Source organism: Carettochelys insculpta, chromosome 1 (assembly GCF_033958435.1).
Source record: "Carettochelys insculpta isolate YL-2023 chromosome 1, ASM3395843v1, whole genome shotgun sequence".
In the NCBI taxonomy this organism is placed as follows: Eukaryota; Metazoa; Chordata; order Testudines; family Carettochelyidae; genus Carettochelys; species Carettochelys insculpta.
Genome location: NC_134137.1, coordinates 289,085,429 through 289,108,758, shown reverse-complemented (window position 1 = coordinate 289,108,758; position 23,330 = coordinate 289,085,429). Strand labels below are relative to the sequence as shown.

Genomic DNA, 23,330 nt, shown 5'->3' with positions numbered 1-23,330 from the left:
CTGTGGCACCTTACAGACTAACAGAAAAGTTTTGAGCATGAGCTTTCATGAGCACAGACTCACTTCATCAGATGTGAAGTGAGTCTGTACTCATGAAAGCTCATTCTCAAAACTTTTCTGTTAGTCTATAAGGTGCCACAGGACCCTTCGTTGCTGTTACATATAAAAACAATACACACTAAATGCTGATTCTGCAATTAGGAAACATTCATAGTGAAATGTTTGCAAGTTTTTTTTCCCTGAGTAAAAATTTCACCTTTGACAACAAAACTTAGGGTAAGTAAATAAATCTATCTATCTTAAAATTTCATACTGCTGCCCATCACTAAAGTAGCAGGGTGCTTTGCATATGAATTAATAGCAATATTTAAATCCCTGGTGGACACAAGGGAATATCTGATTTTCTCTATTTTCAAGGTAAAAACTTGAACTGGTGAATTATTTGCTTGTGTTTTAATGTTCTTGTTGATGTTGTTCCTTTTTTATTTTTCTTTAGGGGTGTAGTTGAGTAGAAGAGAGTATCGGTGGTTGAGTGTCACTTTTGCTATGGTGGAAAGATTTACAGTTAAAAATACTTCTATTCTATACATTTAACTACTGACTTTTGTTATCTCTGTGCTCTGTAGCAGTGTTTCTTAAACTTTTTGAGACCAAGGAACACCAAACAATAGTATTTTTTCTGCAGAACTATGAAAATTTTCCTCAAAAAACTTCTTGAACCAAGAAAAAACAAAGAAACAAACAGCAGTATATACAGCAAAAACAAAATGAAGTAATTTAATCAGGTAGCAATGAAGAAGTAATATTGTATCTGGTTTTAATAACAGAAAATATGCACCATCAGTGTATGGCATCAAAGAAGTATCAGACACTTGTGGCACTCCTGTGAGTTGTTCATGGAACATCAGCGTTCCACAGAACATAACTTAAGAAACACAGCCCTAAAGGAATGTACAAGTCTCATGACTTTCAGGTGCAACACAGTATGAAACTTAATGCTGAGGCTGTTGGGATCAGCTTTCCTGACATTTGGCCTGTCCACACAGGGCCAAAAGTCGGGAAAAGCCCCTCTGCTGGGACATCCCTTCTGTCTCACAGCACACAATATACAAGGGATGTCAGCAGAACATGTCTGCTTTTCTCAGAGTGATCTTGGAAAAGCGGATGTTTTGTGTGGATACAGCAGACGTCTGTTGGGAGACCTCCAGTCTCCTGACAGAAGCCTGCAATCTAGACATAAGAACATAAGAACAGCCATATTGGGTCAGATCAAAGGTCCGTCTAGCCCAGTATCCTGTCTGCCAACAGAGGCCAGGGCGTGATGCCGCGGAAGAAGCGAACAGAGCAGGTCATCATGAAAGTGATCCCTCTCTCGACACGCATGTCCAACTTCTGACAAACAGAGTCTAGGGATATCCCTACCTATGCTGGCTACTGTCCATTGATGGACCTAACCTCCATGAATTTATCTTTTTAACTAAAACTAATAGTTCTTTTTAACATAGCCTGAGTGTTACACAGATGCAGTAGCAGAAAGCTTAGTTCCACATAAAATGACAAAAACTGGAAATTTCAGCTGCTCCTGCATTATTTTGAAATAAAACATAATTTGTAAAGTGTTAAATGTAAAGGTCTTTTTCATTTACAGCTGATAATGAAAATAAAGCAGCACACTTTTTATTCTTGATATAGCAAGTAAAGTCAAGACTTATAGTCAACTTTCTCTGTCCTACTCCCTCCGGGCTTCACATCCTTTTTGAACATATATTCCCCACAAGGTGAGTGCTTTTAGTGTGCCTAGAAACCCTCCAAACATGAACTCTGGTGGAAAGGATACCAATCACATGTCATAAGAACAATGGGCCGAATTTTGCTCTCATTTATATCATTCAAATCTGAAATGAACCCACTAACTGCAGTTTTCTGTTCAGCAAATACATTTGAGTTTACACTAAGCAGAAAATCATTGCTGCCTCAGTCAATCTTCCAGGATTCGATTTAGCATGCCTAGTAGGAATGGGCTAAATAAAATCCTGAGAGCACCCACACTGACTGCGGTAAGTTGTTAGGAGAGTTTCTTCTCTTGCTTTTCTGCTGTGGGGCCGTACCTGAAATTGAACTTAAGGTACATCAATTCCAGCTAAGCCATTCTCATAGCTGGAGTAGCATATTTTAGGCTGATTTTTTTTTGGTAGTGTATATCTGCCCACAGAAGAGCTAACTGTGATTCAGACCCAGCTGTACTAGGCATATAGCAGGAGAGAATATCTGCCCCAAGTAGCTTACAGCCAAACAGAAAGAATACATAACAGGAAGACATGGAAAACAACATTGGAGGGAGGAAAAAGAAAAGGTAAAAGCAAAAGGAATACCATAATACAAAGTTCAGGTAGGTGTATAATTTGCAAGCTCACTTGCGAGCTGCAGGGCTTTTTATCAGTGTTTTAATATATAAGTAAAGAAGACATTTTAATGAATCTCTAATAGGCAACTTGCCCGGCCCTTATCATTAAGCAATTCATGATTGATACGGGTTTTGAGCAGAGGATTTACAGTATAGGGAACCAGCTTTACAAGTTGATTCAGGAACTGTGTTCCACTTACAAGTGGCAGCAAGAAGGATGGGACATATGTGTTTGTGGGAAAAATGGACTGACAGGCAGTGGAGGTTGCCATCATTAATGAAACAGAGTAAGAAGGTGAAAATGGTAAAATATTGGATAAAAAGAAGTAGCTACGTTTTGAAGGGCGCTTACATATGTGCAAATAATCCTTGCGTGGAACACAATGTTCTGTGCAATGTCATTTAGGACTCAGGGCCCAAAGTCTATCACTCACCAAAACCTGTGTATTTTTCATATGTTTCAGTTAAAATGAAAACTTCAAAGCATAAAGAGTTGAAGCAGTTTTGTATTGCCCACTTCTAAATAATGTCATACTGAAGGACATTGGAAAGAGCTGGGAAATGAATAAAATGTGTGATTAATTCAATCTAAAATTAAATGCCATCTATTATTAGTCCAAATATTTACTAAAGATTAAAAGTGCTCAGGGAGTACAGAAGAGATGAAGAAAACAGCTAAAGTAAACCTTTCGTTTGTTCAAATAAATGTTTACAAACACAAAGGAGATTGCAACTACTTGTATAATGGTGTCTCTATATCCTGAGAGTTCCTTAGTGCTGATAAAGCTGAATTTGTCTGAAGTGTATTAAAATGTGCAATTTAATTTACCACATGGGGTTATACTTTTTACATTGTTCTCTCCCAATTAGTGAGGCAGAACAATTTAATGAATACTAAAATAGCTGAGTTCAGTTTTAATAATGGACTGATACTGTACGCTCTGCTCAGTTTAATGAACTGATAGAAATTATCCACAAAAATATTCAGAGATTACAGAACCAATAAGTTAAGAATACAGACAGACTATATTTACAACTTATTGACAGAAAAGATGGATATTGCTTGGAAAAATAAATACATTCATCACAAAGGACAGAAGGGCAAACACAACACACAGGGTATGTCCACACTAGAAGCAACTGTCGATGGTAATTTGAGGAACAACTTTTCTGTCGACCGAGTTGCGTCAACAGAAACTCTGTTGACAGAACAAAAAGCAGTCAAGTAGCACTTTAAAGACTAGCAAAATAGTTTATTAGGTGAGCTTTCGTAGGACAGACCCACTTCTTCAGACAGAGTGTATCTACAAACAAAAGCAATCAGCTCCGTCAACAGAAAGCAGCCACACTGCCCAGCCCTCTGTCAAAAGAACAGCTGACTGGAAGCTCTGCAAACAGGGCTGCCCAGGGAACCAGAAGCCTTTTCTGTCAACAGAAGTGTCTACACTGCACTTCTGTCAACAGAACTCTCTCGACAGAAGCATTATTCCTCAATTTTTTGAGGGATGACACTGTCGAGACAAACGCAGAGTTCTGTTGAGACTGTAGACAAAACACTTTGGCTGGGTCTACACAGTGTGGCTTTCCTGGCAGATCTATGCTAATAAACAGCCTCGAAATTGCAAATGGCTGCTCATTAGCATGGTCCCACAGCTCATTAGCATAGCCATGTGAGAGCTTGATCTCGGCAGAGTGGGGTGCTGGCAGTGAAGAGGCCATGTGGATGTGCCCCTGCCAGCAAAAAGCCCCTCAGTCACCAGATTTTTTTCAGGCATACAAAATGGGAAGTCAAAAAAACTGGTTCAAAAACTGGTTGAGAAAAATTAGAGTAACTGAAAATTAAGGCAATTGTGTCATCTAACACAGATGGCAAACAAAATGGCTTAAAAAGTAGGGAATATTTTTTATTCCTCACTAAAAAAGATTTTTTTTTTGCAAAGGCAAGAAACTGAAGAAAAGGCTACATTTAAAAAAGGTTCAGTGTTAAAACTAAAACTGAAGTCTTTTAAAGGCAATCAGTAACCAATATATTTGTCAGGACATCAGATACAACACCTATGCAAACTGCTCAATAAAAGGCACTGATTTAAAATGAGAGGTCATATTTAAGAAATCTCATTAATTTCTTTGAGAATCGGTTACAATAAGAGTCAAGTGGTGAAGTAGGCACAGACTGAAAAATGTTTTCAGTAAAGTATTTTATACATTAAAAATAGATATTTATATTAAAGTTAATGCAGGTTGAACCTCTCTAGTCTGGCACCCTTGGGACCAAAACTCTTCTGAATCAGAGAATTTGCCAAATCATAGAGGTCAATGTTATCTAGTATGGTTATCAATTCTTCCACTGCTTACTGGGATCTTAGAAGAGATTTAGGGGTAAACTAGAGCTAAATATCAGCACAGAACATTGAGAGCCAGGACTAATGGTTTTAAAGAAATTTTATGGAACCACAGGAGACTTGGCCATGCCCAAGAAAGTGGCCATCCTGTAAACTAAGATCATGCTGGCCCACAGATGTGCCAGACTAGAGACTGCCAGACCAGAGAGGTTCAACCTGTATAGAATAGTTCAATAATGTTCTAGAAAAGGATATATTTAAAAAAATAGAGTGAGTCATAAGTGACAAAATAATTTTGCAAAAAATCTTTCAAAATGTCAATGGTTTTATCTTTGAGAAGAATTTGAAGGAACCATTCATTATATGGGACAGAACATTACACCAGGGTCTCAACATTCTTTGAATTTTGCAAGTATAGGGAAGCTGAAGCTGGCAGCGCTCCCCGCCTGGACCCTCAGCTGCTGGCACTTCTGCCTGGAGCCCCAGGGAAGGGACAGCTGTTGGCCCTCCCTGTCCTGAAGCCCTGGGGAAGCGGCAGCCACCGGGGCTCCCTGCCCTGGTGCCCCAGGCTCGCGAATAATCGAATTTGCGAACCTGAAGTTCATGAATGTGCGAACTTTACTGTACTACGTACCTAGAATACCAGCAAGCAATTTTATATTTGAAGTAAAAACACTATTTTTTACACCAAACTTAGACCAGGCATACAAAGCAAGAAAAAATTGCATAAATTAGTTAGGACAGTCTTACCTAAGACTCTTTACCTCACAAGCCAGATCATTTTCCTGCATTAGAGAGTGGATGTCAAAGGTTTATTGCTACAGCACTGTATATGTTGTACCTCTCTATAGGGTTTTTTTAAATGGCACCCTCTGAAATATGGAATTGTATGCTGCTGAAAATAATTATGTTAAATCAGAAGTTTCAGGGAAACTCTTTCAGTACAATTTTGGTGCAGTTGCTTGTGCCTTGTGCTAGGCTTATGTATTAAAACCCAAAAACTGAGAACATTGAACTTCTGAGCATCCATATCTTTGTCTTTACAGCTGGGTAGACCATTGCAAACTGAAGCTATCTGGCTCTACCCATTGCTACAAAACAAAACAGTTTCCACAACAAACTTACTTAACTGCTGGATTTGCAAACATGACAATGAAAGAGGATTAATGAATCTTGCAGAACAATGAAGAGCTCTCTACTTAAATTTTCTTTTGGAATTCCTGTGTATTTCTCAGGTCTATGTGTGTTGAACAAACTCCTTATCTATGCATCTACAGTGAAATCTCAGGCCAATTTAGTGTTAGCTTCTATAATCTCTTTAGCATAAAGGAACATATCTTCAGCAGATATAAATCAGCATAGTGCCATTTACATATACAGGGGGTCCTCTTTGCTTTGTTATGTTGTTTAGCATATACGTTAAGTAATTCAGGAAAGCAGATTCATTATAAGTCACTCTGATCTTCATTTACATCATTTAGGGGCCAAGGGACCAAAAGCCAGGAACATAGAGGAGCTTTGTGGTGGCCGGACAGCAGGTGCTGGAGTGCAGGGGCCCTGGAAGAGAGCTCTGAAGTCATGAGTGACCAGAGGGGAGCTGCAGGGAGCTGGCAGTAGCTGGAGTGGCGGTGAACTGCAGGGGGCCAGCGGGGAGCTGAGGAGACAGGCAGAAAGCCAAAGGGAGCTGGCAGGAAGCTGTGGGGAGCCAGCAGGGAGCCAGAGGGGAGCCAGAATGAAGCTGCAAGGAGCCGGCAGGGAGAGGCAGGGAGCTGGCAGGAAGCCAGTGGGAGGCTGCAGGGAGCCACAGGGACAGACAGAGATCTAGCTTATCTTTTTCTATTTATTTATTTATTATTATTTATCTATTTATTTATTCTATTTATTTATTTCTATTCTATTTCTATGTACTGGTTTTTGTGGGTATTAAGTACATTATATGTACCACACGTGTGAATTGTATGTGTTGGAAATGTATCTCAAGCTAACTACATTATTCCTCATGGATGTTAATTCCCCTTTAGAAGTCATTTTACTTTGGGTGCGTCTACACCAGCTGATACTTTGAAGTAGCCGGAACAACGTCGAAATAGCACACATCACATCTACACACGCTGTGCACTATTTCAACGTTGAAATGGATGTTAGGCGGCGAGATGTCAAAATCGCTATTCCTGTCGAAAGATGGGAATAGCTCCCTACTTCGACTGTCAATGTCGAAGTAGGGTGTGTGTAGACGATCTGTGTCCCGCTATTTCGGAATAGCAGGATCCTCCATGGCAGCAATCAGCTGAGTTGAGACGCGCTGTCCAGCCCCTGTGGGGCTCTATGATCACTGCGCACAGCAGCCCTTAAAGCACCACGGACCCAGATTTCCTGTGTCAGGAAGCTGAGAGCGTGCAGGCAGCAGCACACGCATGTGCCAGCCCTGCACGCCATCTATGGACCCCGACCTGACCACCCAGTGCCATGGCATCTAGCCAGCCCCCTAAGCGCCCCCAGGGCTCCCCCCACTGAGGGGACCCAGAAACCCCCGGCCGCCAAACGGGGGGCCAAAAAGCAGCAGGGCCCCTCCTGGTTGGAGGCCAAGCTCCAAGACATGCTGGGGCTCTGGGGTGAGGAGGAGGTGCTCCACATGATGGGGAGCAAGTGGTGGAATGCGGAAGCATTTGCCTGACTGGCCGAGAGCCTGGCCACCCGGGATCACCGTGCCCACACTCTGGATCACATCCGGAGCAAGGTGAAGGAGTTACGGCATGCTTACGCCTGGGCCAGGGACTCAGCCAACCAGTCTGCCCCCCACCCCCAACACCACTTGCCCCTATTACAGGGAGCGCAGGGCCATCCTGGGCCCCCGGGACACCTCCTCCCCCGCAGGCCACATTGGACACTGCAGCTGAGGAGTCCCAGCAGGCCTGGGAGCCGGAGTCTGGCCCGGATGCCAGCCCCGCACCCCGGGGCCCAGCCAAGGAGCCAGCCCTCGGGACGGCAGAGGAGGGGTCCAGCAGCGAGGGGCAGGGCTCCTCATAGACCTCCCCTCCTGGAGCACCAGCAGGGAGTCTGCCCACCAGGGTTCCCCTGACTGCGGCAGTGGATGATCAGGTATGTACTCACAGGGCACACACCCCTGGTCCACAGGGCAGGGGCACCAGACACCACTGGGGGCCCCACACACCCCCAGCGGACCCCGAACCTCAACTGCCCAGCCACAGCACAGTCCCAGGATGGCGGCATGGCCATCAGTGCCCGTCAGCACCCACACCCATAGACAGCACTGTGCCCTAACCCTGGGGGCAGGGGGACAATGCAATGGGGCCACCCAACAGAAACACCACACCCACCGATGGGGGGCAGAGACCCAGCAACCAAGCGGGGATAGGGCGGCATGGGCCACGGGCCAGGGCACAGTACTAATAGCCTTCCCCTCCCTCTCTCCCTCTCCGTAGCTGCACCATCCGAGGCCCCAGGCAGCCAGGCACCCTCCGTGGTCCCCAAGAGCCCGCTGGAGGTCAGGCACCACCAGCACCCAGGGACACCACCAAGGCCAGCAGGATGGGCATGCCACCGCCAGACCCAGGAGATGGCCCCCGTGGACCCCCAGCTCCTGGTGGCTCTCCAGCAGCAGGTGGAGGTGGCTGAGGAGCGACTCCACTTCGACCAGGAGGAGTCCACCTGGCGCCGGGCAGAGTGGAAGGAGTTCATGGGCGTATTCCGGGAAATAGCTGGGTCACTCTGGAAGGCTGTTGCCCCGCTCCTGCCCCCCGCTGTCCGCCTGCCGCCCTTCCTGCCGCTCCACCTGTCTCGCCCACTGCCCCATCTGCCTCGCCCGCCGCTCACCTGCCTTGCACGTCGCACCTCCTGCCTCTCTGCCTGCCAGCTCCCCCAGGACTGGAGCCCACTGGAGCTGAAGACCGGCCGGTGGAGGCATCCTGGCAGTACCTGCCAGTCTTCCTGGCCCCCAGCTGGCTGTGCTGGTGACCGTGGACAAGGGGGGGGGATGCGACCCATAACTGCCAGGGGTCACACCCCTCTACTCCCACCCCAAATTGATGGGCCGATGGCTGAGCCATCTGCTCGCCCACAATTTATATATAGTTGTCCCCCTTGTATATAGTTGTCCCCCTTTGTATATTGGTTCCAGTTTTCGTTGTGCACATAAGACACTTTACCAGTATTCAATAATCCACAGTTTTATTTTCCAAAGAACCTGAGATGTGTGCTCATTGGGGAGATGGTGTGCGGGTGGTGGGGGCAGTGTGCGTGTGGTGGGGAGCGGTGTGCAGGAGGTGGGGAAGGTGTGCAGAAGGCCCTCTGGCGAAGGCCAGGGAAGTGTTCAGGGGTACCCCTGATCAAAATGGGCCTGCAGGGCCTCGTGGATCTGTACCCCCTCGCGGTGGGCCTGGTGACTGGACGCGGTGGCCAGCTGGAGGAAACCCATGCCGGCATCGACTGCCCACCCCTGGACGAAGGCCTCTCCCTTGCTCTCAACAATGTTGAGGACGCCAATGTCCAGGCGGGCAAGGAGGCACCACCAGCAGCCCTTCAGGCGGCCAAAGGTCCTCTCCACCACTTGGAGGGCTCAGTCGGGCATTGAACCGTTCCTGGCTGGTGGTGAGGTGTCCGGTGTATGGGAGCATGAGCCAGGGCTGGAGGGGGTAGGCCGCGTCCGCCACAAGGCAGAGGGGCATGTTGGTGTCCCCCAGAGGGAGATCTCTCTGGGGGATGTAGGTCCCCACCTCCAGCTGGCAGCACAGGCCCAAGTTCCTAAAAACACGGGCATCATATGTACAGCTGGACCAGCCCACATACACATCCTGGAAGCGACGCTGGCTGTCCACCATGGCCTGCAGCACGACAGAGTGGTAGCCTCTCTGGTTGATGTATCTTCCCCCGCTGTGATCCAGGGCGTGGATGGGGATGTGGGTCCCATCTAGGGCCCCGAAGCAGTTTGGGAACCCCATGACAGCAAATCCTGAAATGGCTGCGTCCAGGTCCCTGACTTGGATGACCCTTTGGAGCAGCATGGCATTGAGCGCATGGACCACCTGTGTGTAGGGTGCCCCAGGCCCCTCCCTCTGGGCCCCTCGCCTGGGCACCTCCCCAGGCACCCCCCCTGCCCACCCCCTGTCTCCCAGGGCACCCCTCTCTCCCCAGCCCCACACTCTGCACCCCACCCTCTCTGGCATCCCTCCCTCCCCAGCCCCACACCCAGCACTCCTCCATGGACCCCTGCCCCCCCCAGTGGGTGCATGCCCAGGCCTCCTTACCTCCATGACGACAGCCCCAACCACAGCCTTTCCCACTCCAAACTAGTGTCCCACAGAGCGGTAGCTGTCTGGAGTAGCCAGCTTCCAGATAGCTACTGTGACTCTCTTCTCCACGGGGAGGGCGCGCTGCATCTGGGTGTCCTGGTGCCTCAATGTGGGGGCAAGCCACTGGCAGAGCTCCAGGAAGGTCTGCCGGCACATGCGGAAGTTCCACAGCTACACGTCGTCATCCCACTCCCCCATGACCAGCTGCTCCCACCACTCGGAGCTGGTGAGGTAGCTCCAGAGGCAGCAGAGCACCCGGTGGGGTTGGAACAGGGGAGCCCGGTGGTCAACGGCGTCCCTGTCTGCTCCCAGGAAGGGCCCCCCTGCCAGAAGCTGCTGGGCAGCCTCCTGTGCAGCACCTAGCAGGGTACTTGCTCCCTGGCTGACAACCTGGAAGGCTTCTAGGTGCTGCTGCTGCTGCTGCTGTTGCTGCTGGCAGTCCATGGCCGCTGTGCGCTGGTCTGTCAGAGTGTGGCTAGCACTCTGCAGACCTTCTGCTGTGCAGGCTGGGTATGTCTGGGAGGGGTCCTTTAAAGGAGTGGCTTGCTGTTGACCCAGAAGGGCTAGTCCAGCCTGTGACCCCATCTGCGGATTTTCCTGGCTCCTTATTTCAACGGGGAGTACTTGTGTGTGTGTACACTCTGCGTTTCCTTTGAGGGCAGCTCCTTTCGACGTTCCCCATTGCTACTTCAACGTTGAACATTGACGGCACTAGTCCCAGAGGATGTGTGGACGATACGCGTTGAAGTAGCCTATTTTGATGTTGTTACTTCGAAATAGGCTACTTTGACGTAGTGTCCTTGTGTAGACGTAGCCTATAAGTTCCATTACTTAGGAACATAACCTGGACTTTTAACGAGGACCCCCTGTACCAATTTACATCAACTGAAAATGGGGCTATGCCAATTTACTTCAGATGTGTATCTGATCCATATTATCAAATTAATCTCAAAGCACATGCTTAACTTTAAAATAATGGGATTTAAGCAAGGAACATTTTTTAATCAGGGCAATAGGATCCCGTTAAGTACACTCTATAGATTGTAAATATTACTGTATTACACATTACCTTGCAGAGTTTCATGATTTCTTATAATGCCACATCTATGTACTTTAAAACAGACAAATGAAAGGAAAATTCATTTATATATAAAGACAAGAAGAAAAAGAACACTAACTTGGCAGCTGACATCCATTCCAGACTCTAGCAGCACCTGTACAACAGCTTTGTGGCCATTACGTGCAGCAAGATGCAAAGGTGTGTGTTTCCTAGTATTGCAGCTCATCAGGTTTGGGTATGCATTGATGATCATCTTCACTACCTGTAGACGCCCATATAATGCTGCCAAATCCAAAGGAGTTTCCAATTTATTGTTTCTTATTGTAGGATCTGTTAGTTCCTCCAGTAAAACAGCAACTACTTCTGAATGTCCATATTGAGCCGCACAGTGCAAAGCCGTTTCATTTTCATTGTTCTGTTAAAAAAGAAAATCTTAAGAAGTTTGTGTCAACAACACAGAATGCTAACTGTGTCCTTAGTAACCCATTATAAAGAAAAAGTTTGACATATGATACAATTTAAATATTGGAAGACAAATCCATCAAAGTGTTACTAATATAGAAAGAATCTCTCTAATGCAGCCTAATGATCTTCCAGAAATTCAGCTCTGCCCACATGGGCCCTAGACATCTTACTTACCACACTGCTAGTGGATGGAATTTCTCTGCCTGCAGCAGTTAGGGCAGCTTCTTCTTCGAGTGTCCCCGTGGGTGCTCCACAATAGGTGTCGGGCTTGCCTGGCGCCGCAGATCGGATCTTCCAAGCAGTTTCTGCTGGACCGCGCATGCGCCGGCGCGCGCCGCTCCCTTGCGCGCTCCTGGCCATGTGTGCGATCCGGTCCCCGCCAGTTCCTCTTAACCGCCGTCGGCTGCAGACGGAATCCGAACTAGGCTAAGGCCAAGTAGCGTATTCAATTACTTTAACTGTTTTTCTTTAAAGTTTTTCAAGTACTTAGGCTACTGCAAGTTAGCCGGTTGTTATTTTTGCAAAAAAAAAAAAAAAACAAAAGCAACAAACAAACTACAAGCGGGACAGCTTCAATCCAGTCCCAGTAACAAGCGCTGGAGGCCAGGAGCATAGGGCCATCAGCCCTCCTGCTGCGGCAGGCCATTGGAAGGGGAAAACAGCACAGAGAAGGTGCTAAGTACCCGTTTAACAACTGAAAGACTCACCAACAATGTCCTCTTCAGGATTTAAAAAATGTGAGTCCTGCCGAGAGGCGATGCCAGTGTCCGATGGGCACAGTCTATGCATAAGGTGCCTTGGGGAGTCCCATGTTGCACAGAAATGCTCCTTCTGTGCTAAATTAACAGCCAGAGCAAGGAGAGACAGGGAGATGTGGCTTAAAATGCTGCTTTTTGAAAAGGCCCTCCAGCCAGACGTGCCGGAGCAGCCGCAGCAGGAGGGACCCTCCGGGGCCCATAAAAGAAAAGCTGCCTCCCTCACCCCATCAGAGCAAAAACGGAGGAAAGCCTCCCCAGCCCGATCCCTGCTGGCAGCAACAGCGAGCGGGACGGGAGGAGCGAGCAGCCCCCAGCCGCAGCAACAGCTGATCGGCGGCAGCACGGAGAGCCACGTGGAAGCGGCTCAGCCTCCGATAATCAGCCAGCCGCCCCGCACCGCAGGCAGGGCGGCGGCTAAACAAACGCCGGTACCGGCGGCACCGCAGGCAGCGGCACCGACCCCCGGGGAACCGGTGGTGCAGAGCGCGCAGGCACGCAGCCTGCAGGCACCGAAGGACACCGCACGGGCGGCATCGCCTTCGAGCGTGCCTAGCACGGTGCGGACGGGGCCGGGATCCCCTGTGCGTCAGGGGGCGGAGTTACCTCCTCCAGGGAGGGGGAAGGCTGCACACAAGAGGAGGCATTGCAGCCCCTCTCCGGACAGGCCTGTGGAGTTGCTTTCTCACAGCCCTCCGCTTATGTTGCAGACTCCAACCAGAAGGCAGGGGTCCCCCCTAGCCTACCCGGAGCCCCCTTCTCCATTTTTGCAACCAGCCTCACCCTGGCTGGGACCACCTTCACCCTTCCTGGGGTTTGAACCGCTGGACTATTATGCAAAATCGCTCTCTCCAGTGTCTCGACGATCTCCCTCCCCCAGACGCAGAGGGTATGCACTAAGGGAGTGGTCTAGGTCACCTTCCCAAGAACAGTGCCTATACTGCCATGGTCGCCCCTACCACGCGGGGCATAGACACCATCGGCAATCTACTAGGGAAAGATCCCCACAGACGATCTCGTACCCCCGAGGGCAATTGCGACCGGGGACAGAGACTCAAGCATCTCAGGGGGGACTGGTTATGGAACCCCGAGATTTTCCCTCGCAAACCTCTAGTGAGAGGGTGTACCATCACCAGCAGGAACCGGAAGGGTCCAGAGAGACGTACCCCAGCGGTTCCTCGCTCTCCTCCCCGGACGAGGCTACGGCCCCGGGGGACGTCCATCCTCCGGACGATCTCAAACAGTTTCAAGAGCTGTTTAAGAGGGTGGCCTTCACGCAAGGCATCCAGACAGCAGAGGTGCAAGAGAAACACCATAAGCTCCTCAAAAATTTGAGACCTCCGGCCTCCTCCAGAGTAGCAATACCGCTTGATGAAGCGATCTTAGAGTCCACCACTACGATATGGCAGACCCCTGCGACTATTCCGCCTGTCCAAAAGAGAGCGGATAAGAAATACTTTGTGCCGGCGAAGGGCATGGAGTTCCTGTTCAGCCACCCACAGCCAAATTCCTTGGTGGTGGAGTCGTCGCAACAAAGATCAAAGACATCTCAATTCAGGACAGGGGGAACAGACAAAGATGCCAAGAAGCTAGAGCTGTTCGGCAGAAAGGTCTACTCCTCCTCCACTTTAACGTTGCGAATGGCAAATTACGCAGCGCACTTAGCGAACCATAATTTCGACAACTATTCCAGGTTAACCTCCCTCATGGACTCGCTTCCAGAGGACAAAAAGCCGGTGCTCAAGGCCATAGTGCAAGAAGGCTACGCGGCCTCGAGGACGGGAGTTCAGATCGCCCTGGACGTTGCGGACACAGCAGCACGTTCCACAGCAACGGCAGTGGTGATGCAAAGGGAGTCCTGGCTCCAGACTTCGGGTATACCGAGGGATTTGCAGGCGAAGATAGTTGACCTTCCCTTCGACTCGCAGAAGCTGTTTGCTGAATCAACTGACTCGGTCCTTCATTCCAGTAAAGATTCAAGAGCCACACTCAGGACCCTGGGGATTTACACCCCTCCATACACAAAGAAAAGGTACTACCCTCAACAAAGACGGTACCAGTACCAGCAACAGCGCCCCCAGTACCACAGGGGTTACGAGCAAGGGCGACATCAACAGCACCAGCAGTACAGAAGTCCCAGGCGACGTTCACAACAGAGCCGTGCGTCCTCGGGGCGGGGCCAAAGGCCACAAGTTTGACATACAGATCCAGGGCTGCGCCATCACTACCATCGCACAAGGTCATCCGAAGCGACTATTCCACCATCGCCTCCGACCATTCTACGACCAGTGGCAAAGGATCACCACAGACAAATGGGTGCTGGAGATCATAGCCACGGGGTACGCCATCCCCTTCCAGTCGCTCCCACCGTCACGACCTCCACCCAAGCCCCACCTCCAGGAGGCCTCCCATGTAGCAAGGCTCAGGCAGGAGGTGGACCATCTCATGCTCATAGGGGCAGTGGAAAGAGTGCCGGAGCAACTGCAAGGGAAAGGGTTCTACTCCAGGTACTTCCTCACGGAGAAAAAGACAGGAGGCTGGAGGCCCATCTTAGACCTTCGCGGCCTCAACAGGTACCTGCGCAAGCAATGTTTTCGGATGACCACAATCGCCCCCATCCTTACAGCACTGGACGATGGAGACTGGTTCGCAGCCCTCGATTTACAAGACGCGTACTTCCACATAACTATCCATCCGGCTCACCGGCGATTCCTCCGGTTCATGGTAGGCAACAAACACTTCCAATACAAGGTCCTACCGTTTGGCCTCTCCTTGGCCCCCAGAGTCTTCACCAAGACCTTGGCAGTGGTGTCAGCCTACCTGCACAGACAGGGGGTATTTATTTTCCCGTATCTGGATGACTGCCTGCTCAAAGGGGCCTCGAAGGGGGAGGTTCTGAGCATGATACGCGTCACAGCAAACACGTTCTCTTCACTCGGCCTGGTTATCAATCTGGCAAAATCAAAAATAGACCCCACACAGGACATAGAGTTCACAGGGGCTCGCATAAACTCGGTTACAGCGAGAGTATATCTACTAGAGGCTCGCTTTCGGGCCATCGGTTCCCTCGTGCAGGTCATCACCTTCAGCCCTACGGTGCCGGTCTTGACGTGCTTGCAGCTGCTGGGCCACATGGCAGCGGCGACGTTCGTAGTACAGAACGCCAGGTTACACATGCGCAGCATGCAGCACTGGCTGGCGAGTGTATACAAACCGGCAGTACACACCGTTCACAGGGTGGTGTCGCCCACAGCCGGGGTGCGCAAATCCCTACAATGGTGGGTAAACCCCAGGAACCTGCTAACAGGGGTACCCTTCCACCAGCCACAAATATCGGTTTTTCTCACTACAGATGCCTCCCTCATAGGGTGGGGAGCTCACATGGGTGAAGAGGTGACTCAAGGACTGTGGTCACCCACGGAACAGTCACTACACATAAATATACTGGAGCTCAGAGCAGTGTTCAACGCCTGCAGACACTTTCGAGACCACATACAAGGCAAAGTCGTCGGGATCAGTACAGACAATACCTCCACCATGTTTTATATAAACAGGCAAGGAGGAGCTCGATCCCGTGCCTTATGCACGGAAGCAATCCGCTTATGGAACTGGTGCATCGCCAACAATATAATCTTGAAAGCCTCATACTTGCCGGGTGCGCACAATGTGAAGGCAGACCAGCTGAGCAGGCGTTTTGCACTCACACACGAGTGGCAGATCCGTCCCGATCTGCTACGGCCGATTTTCCACGCATGCGGTTTTCCCCAAATAGACCTGTTTGCCACTCAGCACAACAAGAAGTGCCCACGATTCTGCTCCAGGGCAGGACTGGGATGGGGGTCCCTGGGGGACGCGTTCGCGATCCCGTGGAGGGGCCCCCTGCTTTATGCGTTTCCTCCCACAGTGCTGATCCACAAAGTCTTGCAGAAAGCCAGGAGGGAAAGGGCCCGGATGATCCTGATAGTCCCAACGTGGGATCGACAACAATGGTTCCCCCTACTCCTGCGCATGTCGGACCGTCCACCGATGCCTCTTCCGGTGGAGCCGGATCTGCTCACGCAAGCCCAGGGGTCCATAGTGCACCCGCACCCCCAAAGCCTGCGACTGCAAGCATGGTTAATCCATGGCTCAGCTCCCTAGAGAGCACATGTACGGAGGGAGTGCAACAAGTTCTAGAAAGTAGCAGGAGGACTTCCACCAGGAAGACCTACAAGCAAAAATGGACTCGCTTCACGGCTTGGTGTTCTACCAAACAGCTGGCCCCCCTTTTTGGTGCCTATACCTACAATACTAGAGTATTTACTGGACCTCAAGAGAGGAGGACTCTCGCTATCCTCGTTGAAGGTCCACCTTGCCGCCATCTCGGCGTTCAGACATGAGGAGGAAGGGCACACGGTGTTCGCCCACCCTATGGTTACCAGGTTCCTCAAAGGGTTGGTAAACCTATACCCCCCTCGGAAACCGATTCCACCTTCGTGGAACTTGGACCTGGTGCTTACCACGCTAATGGGACCACCGTTCGAGCCCTTGGCCACGGTTCCCCTCCGCCTCCTTACAATAAAGACGACCTTTCTTCTTGCAATTACGTCAGCTCGTAGGGTGAGCGAGCTCGCGGCAGTTATGGCAACGCCACCCTGCACTGTTTTTTCCAAGGAGGCGGTAACCATACGGCTGCATCCAGCCTTTGTTCCCAAAGTTTCTTCCGAGTTTCACATTAACGAACCTATTGTTCTACCCTCGTTTTATCCAAAGCCTCATAACTCCAACGAAGAGGCGCGCCTACACCTCCTGGACGTGAGGAGGGCGCTAGCCTTCTACGTAGACAGGACCAAGTCCTTCCGGAAAACGGATAGACTCCTAGTCTCCCTCGCTCCCAAATCGACAGGAGAAGGTCTCTCCTCGCAGAGAATCTCAAAGCACATTGTATCCTGCATAAAAATGTGCTACGAGCTCAAAAAGACTCCTTTATCGGCCACTCCCAGGGCTCATTCCACTAGGGCGGTGGCGGCATCAACAGCCTTTTTCAAGGGCGTTGCGTTAAAAGACATTTGCAGAGCGGCAACCTGGTCATCCTACGACACCTTCGCCAAACATTACGCCCTTCACAGGGTATTCCAAGAGGATACCCGTCTCTCTGCAGCGGTCCTCTCGGGGACAAACTGCACATAATCCGATTACCCACCTCCTATCTTGGGTTACTGCTGGGTAGTCACCTATTGTGGAGCACCCACGGGGACACTCGAAGAAGAAAGAGAAGTTACTCACCGTAGTAACAGTGGTTCTTCGAGATGTGTCCCCGTGGGTGCTCCACTACCCGCCCATCCTCCCCGCTTCGCATCTCTGTTAGTGTTTTGCAGGGGCACCCGAGGTGGTTGGTCGAGGAACTGGCGGGGACCGGATCGCGCACATGGCCAGGAGCACGCAAGGGAGCGGCGCGCGCCGGTGCATGCGCGGTCCGGCAGAAACTGCTTGGAAGATCCGATCTGCGGCGCCGGGCAAGCCCGACACCTATTGTGGAGCACCCACGGGGACACATCTCGAAGAACCACCGTTACTACGGTGAGTAACTTCTCTTTTCCCACCTAGAGGAAGTTTGCTCCCATGCCCCTAATATCATACAATCCAGAAAAAGACAAATAAGGGGCCATTAGGGATAATGGAAAGACAATGCTACAGTTGGCAATTCTCCCCATTCTGAATAACCACAAATCACCATGGGAGAATATAAACTGAAGCTTTCCTCTAGAAACTCTTTGGCTACATCTACACTAGAGAGTTTTGTACACAAAACTGGGGTTTTGGCGACAAAATTTGTGGAGCGTCTACACACAACATGCTTTTCGTCTACAAAATCTGTCAACAAAAAAGCTGTGTAGATGTTTCAGGGGGCCCTTTTTTCGACAGAGCTGGTTAAAAGATTGGTCTGCTTTTATGTGTAGATGTGATCTGTCGACAGAAGTTCTGTCAGAACATCTCTTCTGACAGTTACTTCTGTAGACAGATGCCTCTAGTGTAGACATAGCCTTGGTAAAACACTGAATTCCCCTACAATTAAGATGGATCTACACTACAGAGTTCTGTTGACAGAAGAGGCCTTCTGTTGATAAAACCAGGGAGCATCCATGCTATGAATGGTTCTGTCGAGACTCTGTCAACAGAACACAGGAGTTTTCCCAGCAGAGTTCTGTTTTGACAGTACAAGACATAACGCCTGGTTCGACAGATTCTGTTGTCAAAAAAATAGTGTAGATGCCCCAGGGACACTCTGTCAATGGAGAGGGCTTCCAGTTCACCAGGCTGCCCTGTTTACAGAGCTCTGGTTGGCTGTTCTGTTGACAGAGGGTTGGGCAGTCTGGCCGCTCTCTGTTGACAGAAGGCATTGACAGGGGGAGCCTGTATTAGGTGTGGACGTGTTCTGTAGACAGAGATTCTGTTGGGGAAATATCTGTCAACAGTGACTTCTGTCAACAGAACTCTGTAGTGTAGATGCAGCTTTAGAGGATACTTTAGCAAACTGTGGAAAGGCAATAGGTAACAGTATTAGAAAAGGGATTTTACTTAATAAAGAAATGAAAAGTCTGAGGTTGCTTCTTTATGCTTATTTCCCGTGCAACTTGTATATGTTTGTTCTGCCTTACTATTTCATCTTTGAATATCTTTGAATATGTGTGGTTTGTCTATAAAATAAATCTGGCATTTTGTTCACAAAACCCGGGAAGCATCCAGATTCCCAAGGCATTCTGTGGACAGCAGAGACAGAATGCAGCACTTTTGTTGACAGACATATCCCGCTCCCCACAAGGCATAATGATTCTGTTGACAGAGATTTGACAACAGAAAGCCAGTCTGGACATTCCAGGGGCCCACTGTTGACAGACAGAGCTTCCACTACACTGGGTAGCACTGTCTGTTGTGCTTCTGGTTGGCTGTTTTGCTGACATAATGGCCAGGCTGTCCAGCCACTCTCTGTCAACATAGCGGATCACTCTTGTGATCTGCTTAACAGTTTGGCAGAGATCTGTTGACAGCAGTTTTGTCAGAAGACAGCTTCTGACAAAAACTTCTGTCAACAAAATGGTATAATCTAGACGTAGCCTTCCTGTCTTTCAGACAAACCACAATGGTTAAGATTTTTGAGATGCTATGTATGCTGTAATGACTCCTAGTACATCTTTGATGATACAAGTTTCAATTAAGAAAAGCTTTGTAAACAGTTTGTCCCTCAAACCGTACTCCAAAGCACAAGTATCAGTTATTCATACAGGCCTAAATTTTCAAAGCTCTGTGAACAAAACTCCACTAAAATAAAGAGGCAATTGTAGCTTACTTTTTATGCAATTTTGTATGTGCATGAGGTAATTGCCATAAAAATACCAGTCATGGTACCTTGTGCGTGCAATTCCTTTATAGGTATGTGTACATAGCCCCTCCCTTTCAGAAGGGGCATGCAAATGAGTGAGATTGGAAATGTAAACAAGGTGTATATTTAAATATCTCCTGCCTCATTTACATATTCCCACCTGATCTGGCTACTGCAAGAGCCATTTCCAGAACCCAAAGCAGTCGTGTGGACAGGGTCCCACCTAAAGGCAACACCATTTTTGAAAGCACCCTTCTTATTTTGTTTCAGGATGAAGGGTGCTTTCGAAAGGGTGGTTTCCTTTCAAAGGAACCCCATCCACACAGCTGATTTTGCTTCTGGAAATGGCTTTTCCAGAAGCCAGATCATGCAGGAATATGCAAATGTGGGCAGAGATATTTAAATCTGCACCTCATTTGCGTTTCTGATCTTGCCCATTTGTCATGTAGACACACCTTATTTGTATTAACAATGGAGGTAGTTTCACTTAGCAATTAGGTATATAGTTGTATCCACATTATGTATGGATAATATTAAAAATGTGGGCTCCAGAAATTTTATAAAGGTTCATCTGAAGGACTACAACTTTTTTAGTCATTCATGTACAATATATAAAAGCATCTAGAATCTCAAATCTAAAGTTTGATATATTTGTCTGAAAATAATTCAATTCCATTTTCATTAATCATATGCAGTTCACATATCTTGAATGCTCAAGGCTATTTACATATTGCTATGAATACTTCAAACAAAATGTATTCAGTTACAAACAGAGAGGGGTATCTAAAGCACACCAATTGGTCCAAAATCCTAATCTTATAGGAAAGGATGAAAATTCTCTCCTCTTTTATTATGAATACCTGACCTGCATTGTTATATGACAATGTATTTAAAACACAATTTTTGAATTACTAATTCTATAAACAACAGTTCTCTGAAAAAAAAAGTTCTACATTTTTTGCATAATACCCCAAATGCCCGTAGGCAGAAGTAGAACTATACTTAGATTAAAGATAAGACAAACTGATTTTGAAATTTAAAAAATGAGCATTGCTGAACCAGAAATAGAAAGATTCAACTACTAAAAGACCTGATATTAATTAAACAATATATATCTGCTGACAGAACAATGTATTTACTGCGTTATGACACCTTTAAATAAAACTTAAATAAATAAATAATGAACAAAATAACCCCTCTGCCCCACAAAAATATAAATGGATGGATCCATTCATGAATGAGAAACAGAATAACTTTTAAAAATGAGAATAACAACCTACTTAGGAACCCTGTACAGTATTCTTCTAGCTATTCTGGCAGACTGTCAGTATACAACTGAAATGTTCTATCCCATATGCAGGTATTGATACTAGTAGGGAACATTGAGTAGCTTCTTACATAGTCAGTATATTTTGAAAGGTACCAGAGAGAGAGCCATGTTAGTCTGTAACCTATCAAAACAAAAAAGCTGTCATGTAGCACTTCAAAGACTAACAAAATAATTTGTTCGGTGCTGAGCTTTTGTTGATAACAATTTTTGGACCTCTCTGCTTGATATATTGAGTCTGTTCTGGTAGGGCTGTAGATCTGAAGAAGTGGGTCTGTCCCACGAAAGCTCATCACCGAACAAATTATTTTGTTAGTCTTTGAAGTGATACATGACTGCTGTTTTGTTTTGATACTTTGAATGTAGCAAGGATCAAAGAGGGTCTCTAAGGAGAAAACAGAGTTTGTACAGAGTATTTCCACGCAACTTGTCTGCCCTTTCTGGAGACGAGATCTGAGCTGAACTTAATATTTTTTTTTCATTTCTGTATTAATAAAATAAAGTCCCATGAAAGGAGGGACTGTCCATAAGGTATGGATTGTATTTTGAAATATTCAGGCAATGTCATGCTCATTACCAAGACTGGACCATCCCACTAGATCTGTGCATTGAAGGAGAAACGCAGAGGTATCAACCACCTCCACAACACTCTTTCTCTGCCCTATGGACCACACAGAATGGACTCCACATAGCAATACAAGGGAGGGTATAGAAACTGGATTGGCTAGAAGAAAAACAGGGGGTAGGTCAGCAAGAAGGAGAATACATTTACTATATCCAGCCCCATGAAAAAAACAATACGGGATCATTCTCAATTGTCTTTTCCCTTGAGACACAGGCAGGGGATTCTGGAAATAGCCTTGTCAGGATGTGCATTGTAGGATGGAAACTTCTGAGGCAGGTTATGGTATTCTGCTAAAGATCCCCTATTGGAACCCTAAAGTCTGGAGTAGGCCTATAATCCTATAGTTCAGAAACCCAGTTAGCATGAGTGGAAGGTTATCCCTGCTTGGCCCCGCTTCATCTCACTCAAAAGACTCAGCGAAGGTCATCCCAACTCGGACAGGGCCTTGAGTTTGGACGGAGGTTGGAGGGAGGAATAGTAGCCCCAGCAACCACATTTCAAAAAGAGGCCATGCATGTGAGAACCAGGATACAGCACTATCCCATTTCCTATCCCAGGCTGGTACTTAAAACGAACACGTTGTTGCTCTATGCTGTTATTGTCTCTTCTGCTTTAATCTTCTAGATTAGCCCCTTGGATGTGCCCGTGTGAAGGTGCCATCATTACTCTTGTAGACGCATCATCCATCCAATTAGACACATGGATGTTATTGCACGTCTACTTTGTTTAAGTAACTTGTTAAGGAAAACCACTTGTATGAGAGACAAGGTGTTCTGTAAACTATGGGTGGGGACACTTTGTAACCTTTTTAGATTACTAGCTTATTGTGCTTATTTCGTCTTGCTGCTAAAATCTATCCAGGCTTAGCTAACACCCATGACGTAGTTTCCCCCTCCCTGCCCCAGCCCATCAGCATCCTATATAATCAATTGCAACTTATTGTCTGGCAGTGCTCCACTGAGTCCTGATGGGCCAAGTGACACTCCACCAGAGCTGTGCGTAATAAACCCTCCTGCTTGTTTCATACGTGGTGTCCAGACCTTGTTCCAACATGCATGAAGGGGAGAATCAGGAGCCAGAGCCAGTGAAGAGGCACAGGGTACCCATGCGGATGGCTCTGACCTTCTATGACATGTCAAACTGTTGACAACTGTCAGGCATGGGTGAGACAAACCTTGCTCTCCAGTGAAATGATGGGAAGGAACTCTTCAAGGGATCCTTTCAAACTTTCTGCCCCAGAACCCCTCATGTTTATTTTGCTATAGGAGTGGGTGATCTTGACCTATGGTAAGTAAAAATCTAGCATGCCAAGATAATAGCTTTTACTTTTGATTAATGCATCCTCTTTCGTTTTGCTATTTTAAGGCCTCTAGTTATTTATTTAATAAACTCAACAACGCTGTTATTACTGTTTTGTCTAAATAGTGTGGACAAAATTTATTCCTGAAGCAACTCCATTGACTTCAACGGAATTTCATTACAATTGCATTTGGCCTTGTATCTCTAAAACTAGTTACATTCTGAATTAAAACCATGGATGACATAGACATCTTTGTTGAACAAATGGGTAATCAACCTAAACAGAACATCCCAAGATAACTTTTCAGCCATAAATACTACCAGCACAAACTGTGACAGCAGAACAGCAAGATGCACTACTGCCTGGTAAGAACATACAAATGT

The 23,330-nt window shown here is 47.7% G+C and overlaps 1 protein-coding gene across 9 annotated transcripts in view; it reads right to left on the bottom strand.

The window, feature by feature from the left end:
- Positions 1-23,330, bottom strand: part of ANKS1B (ankyrin repeat and sterile alpha motif domain containing 1B) — a 908,578-nt gene that overhangs the window by 705,931 nt on the left and 179,317 nt on the right. For 8 of the 9 annotated variants that reach the window (XM_075011319.1, XM_075011325.1, XM_075011335.1 and 5 more), the window contains exon 4: positions 11,234-11,530. In XM_075011319.1, coding sequence (XP_074867420.1) covers positions 11,234-11,530 — 297 coding nt within the window. Of the gene's footprint in view, positions 1-11,233; positions 11,531-23,330 lie in introns of those variants that run through there. The other variant, XM_075011389.1, reaches the window with a different exon arrangement.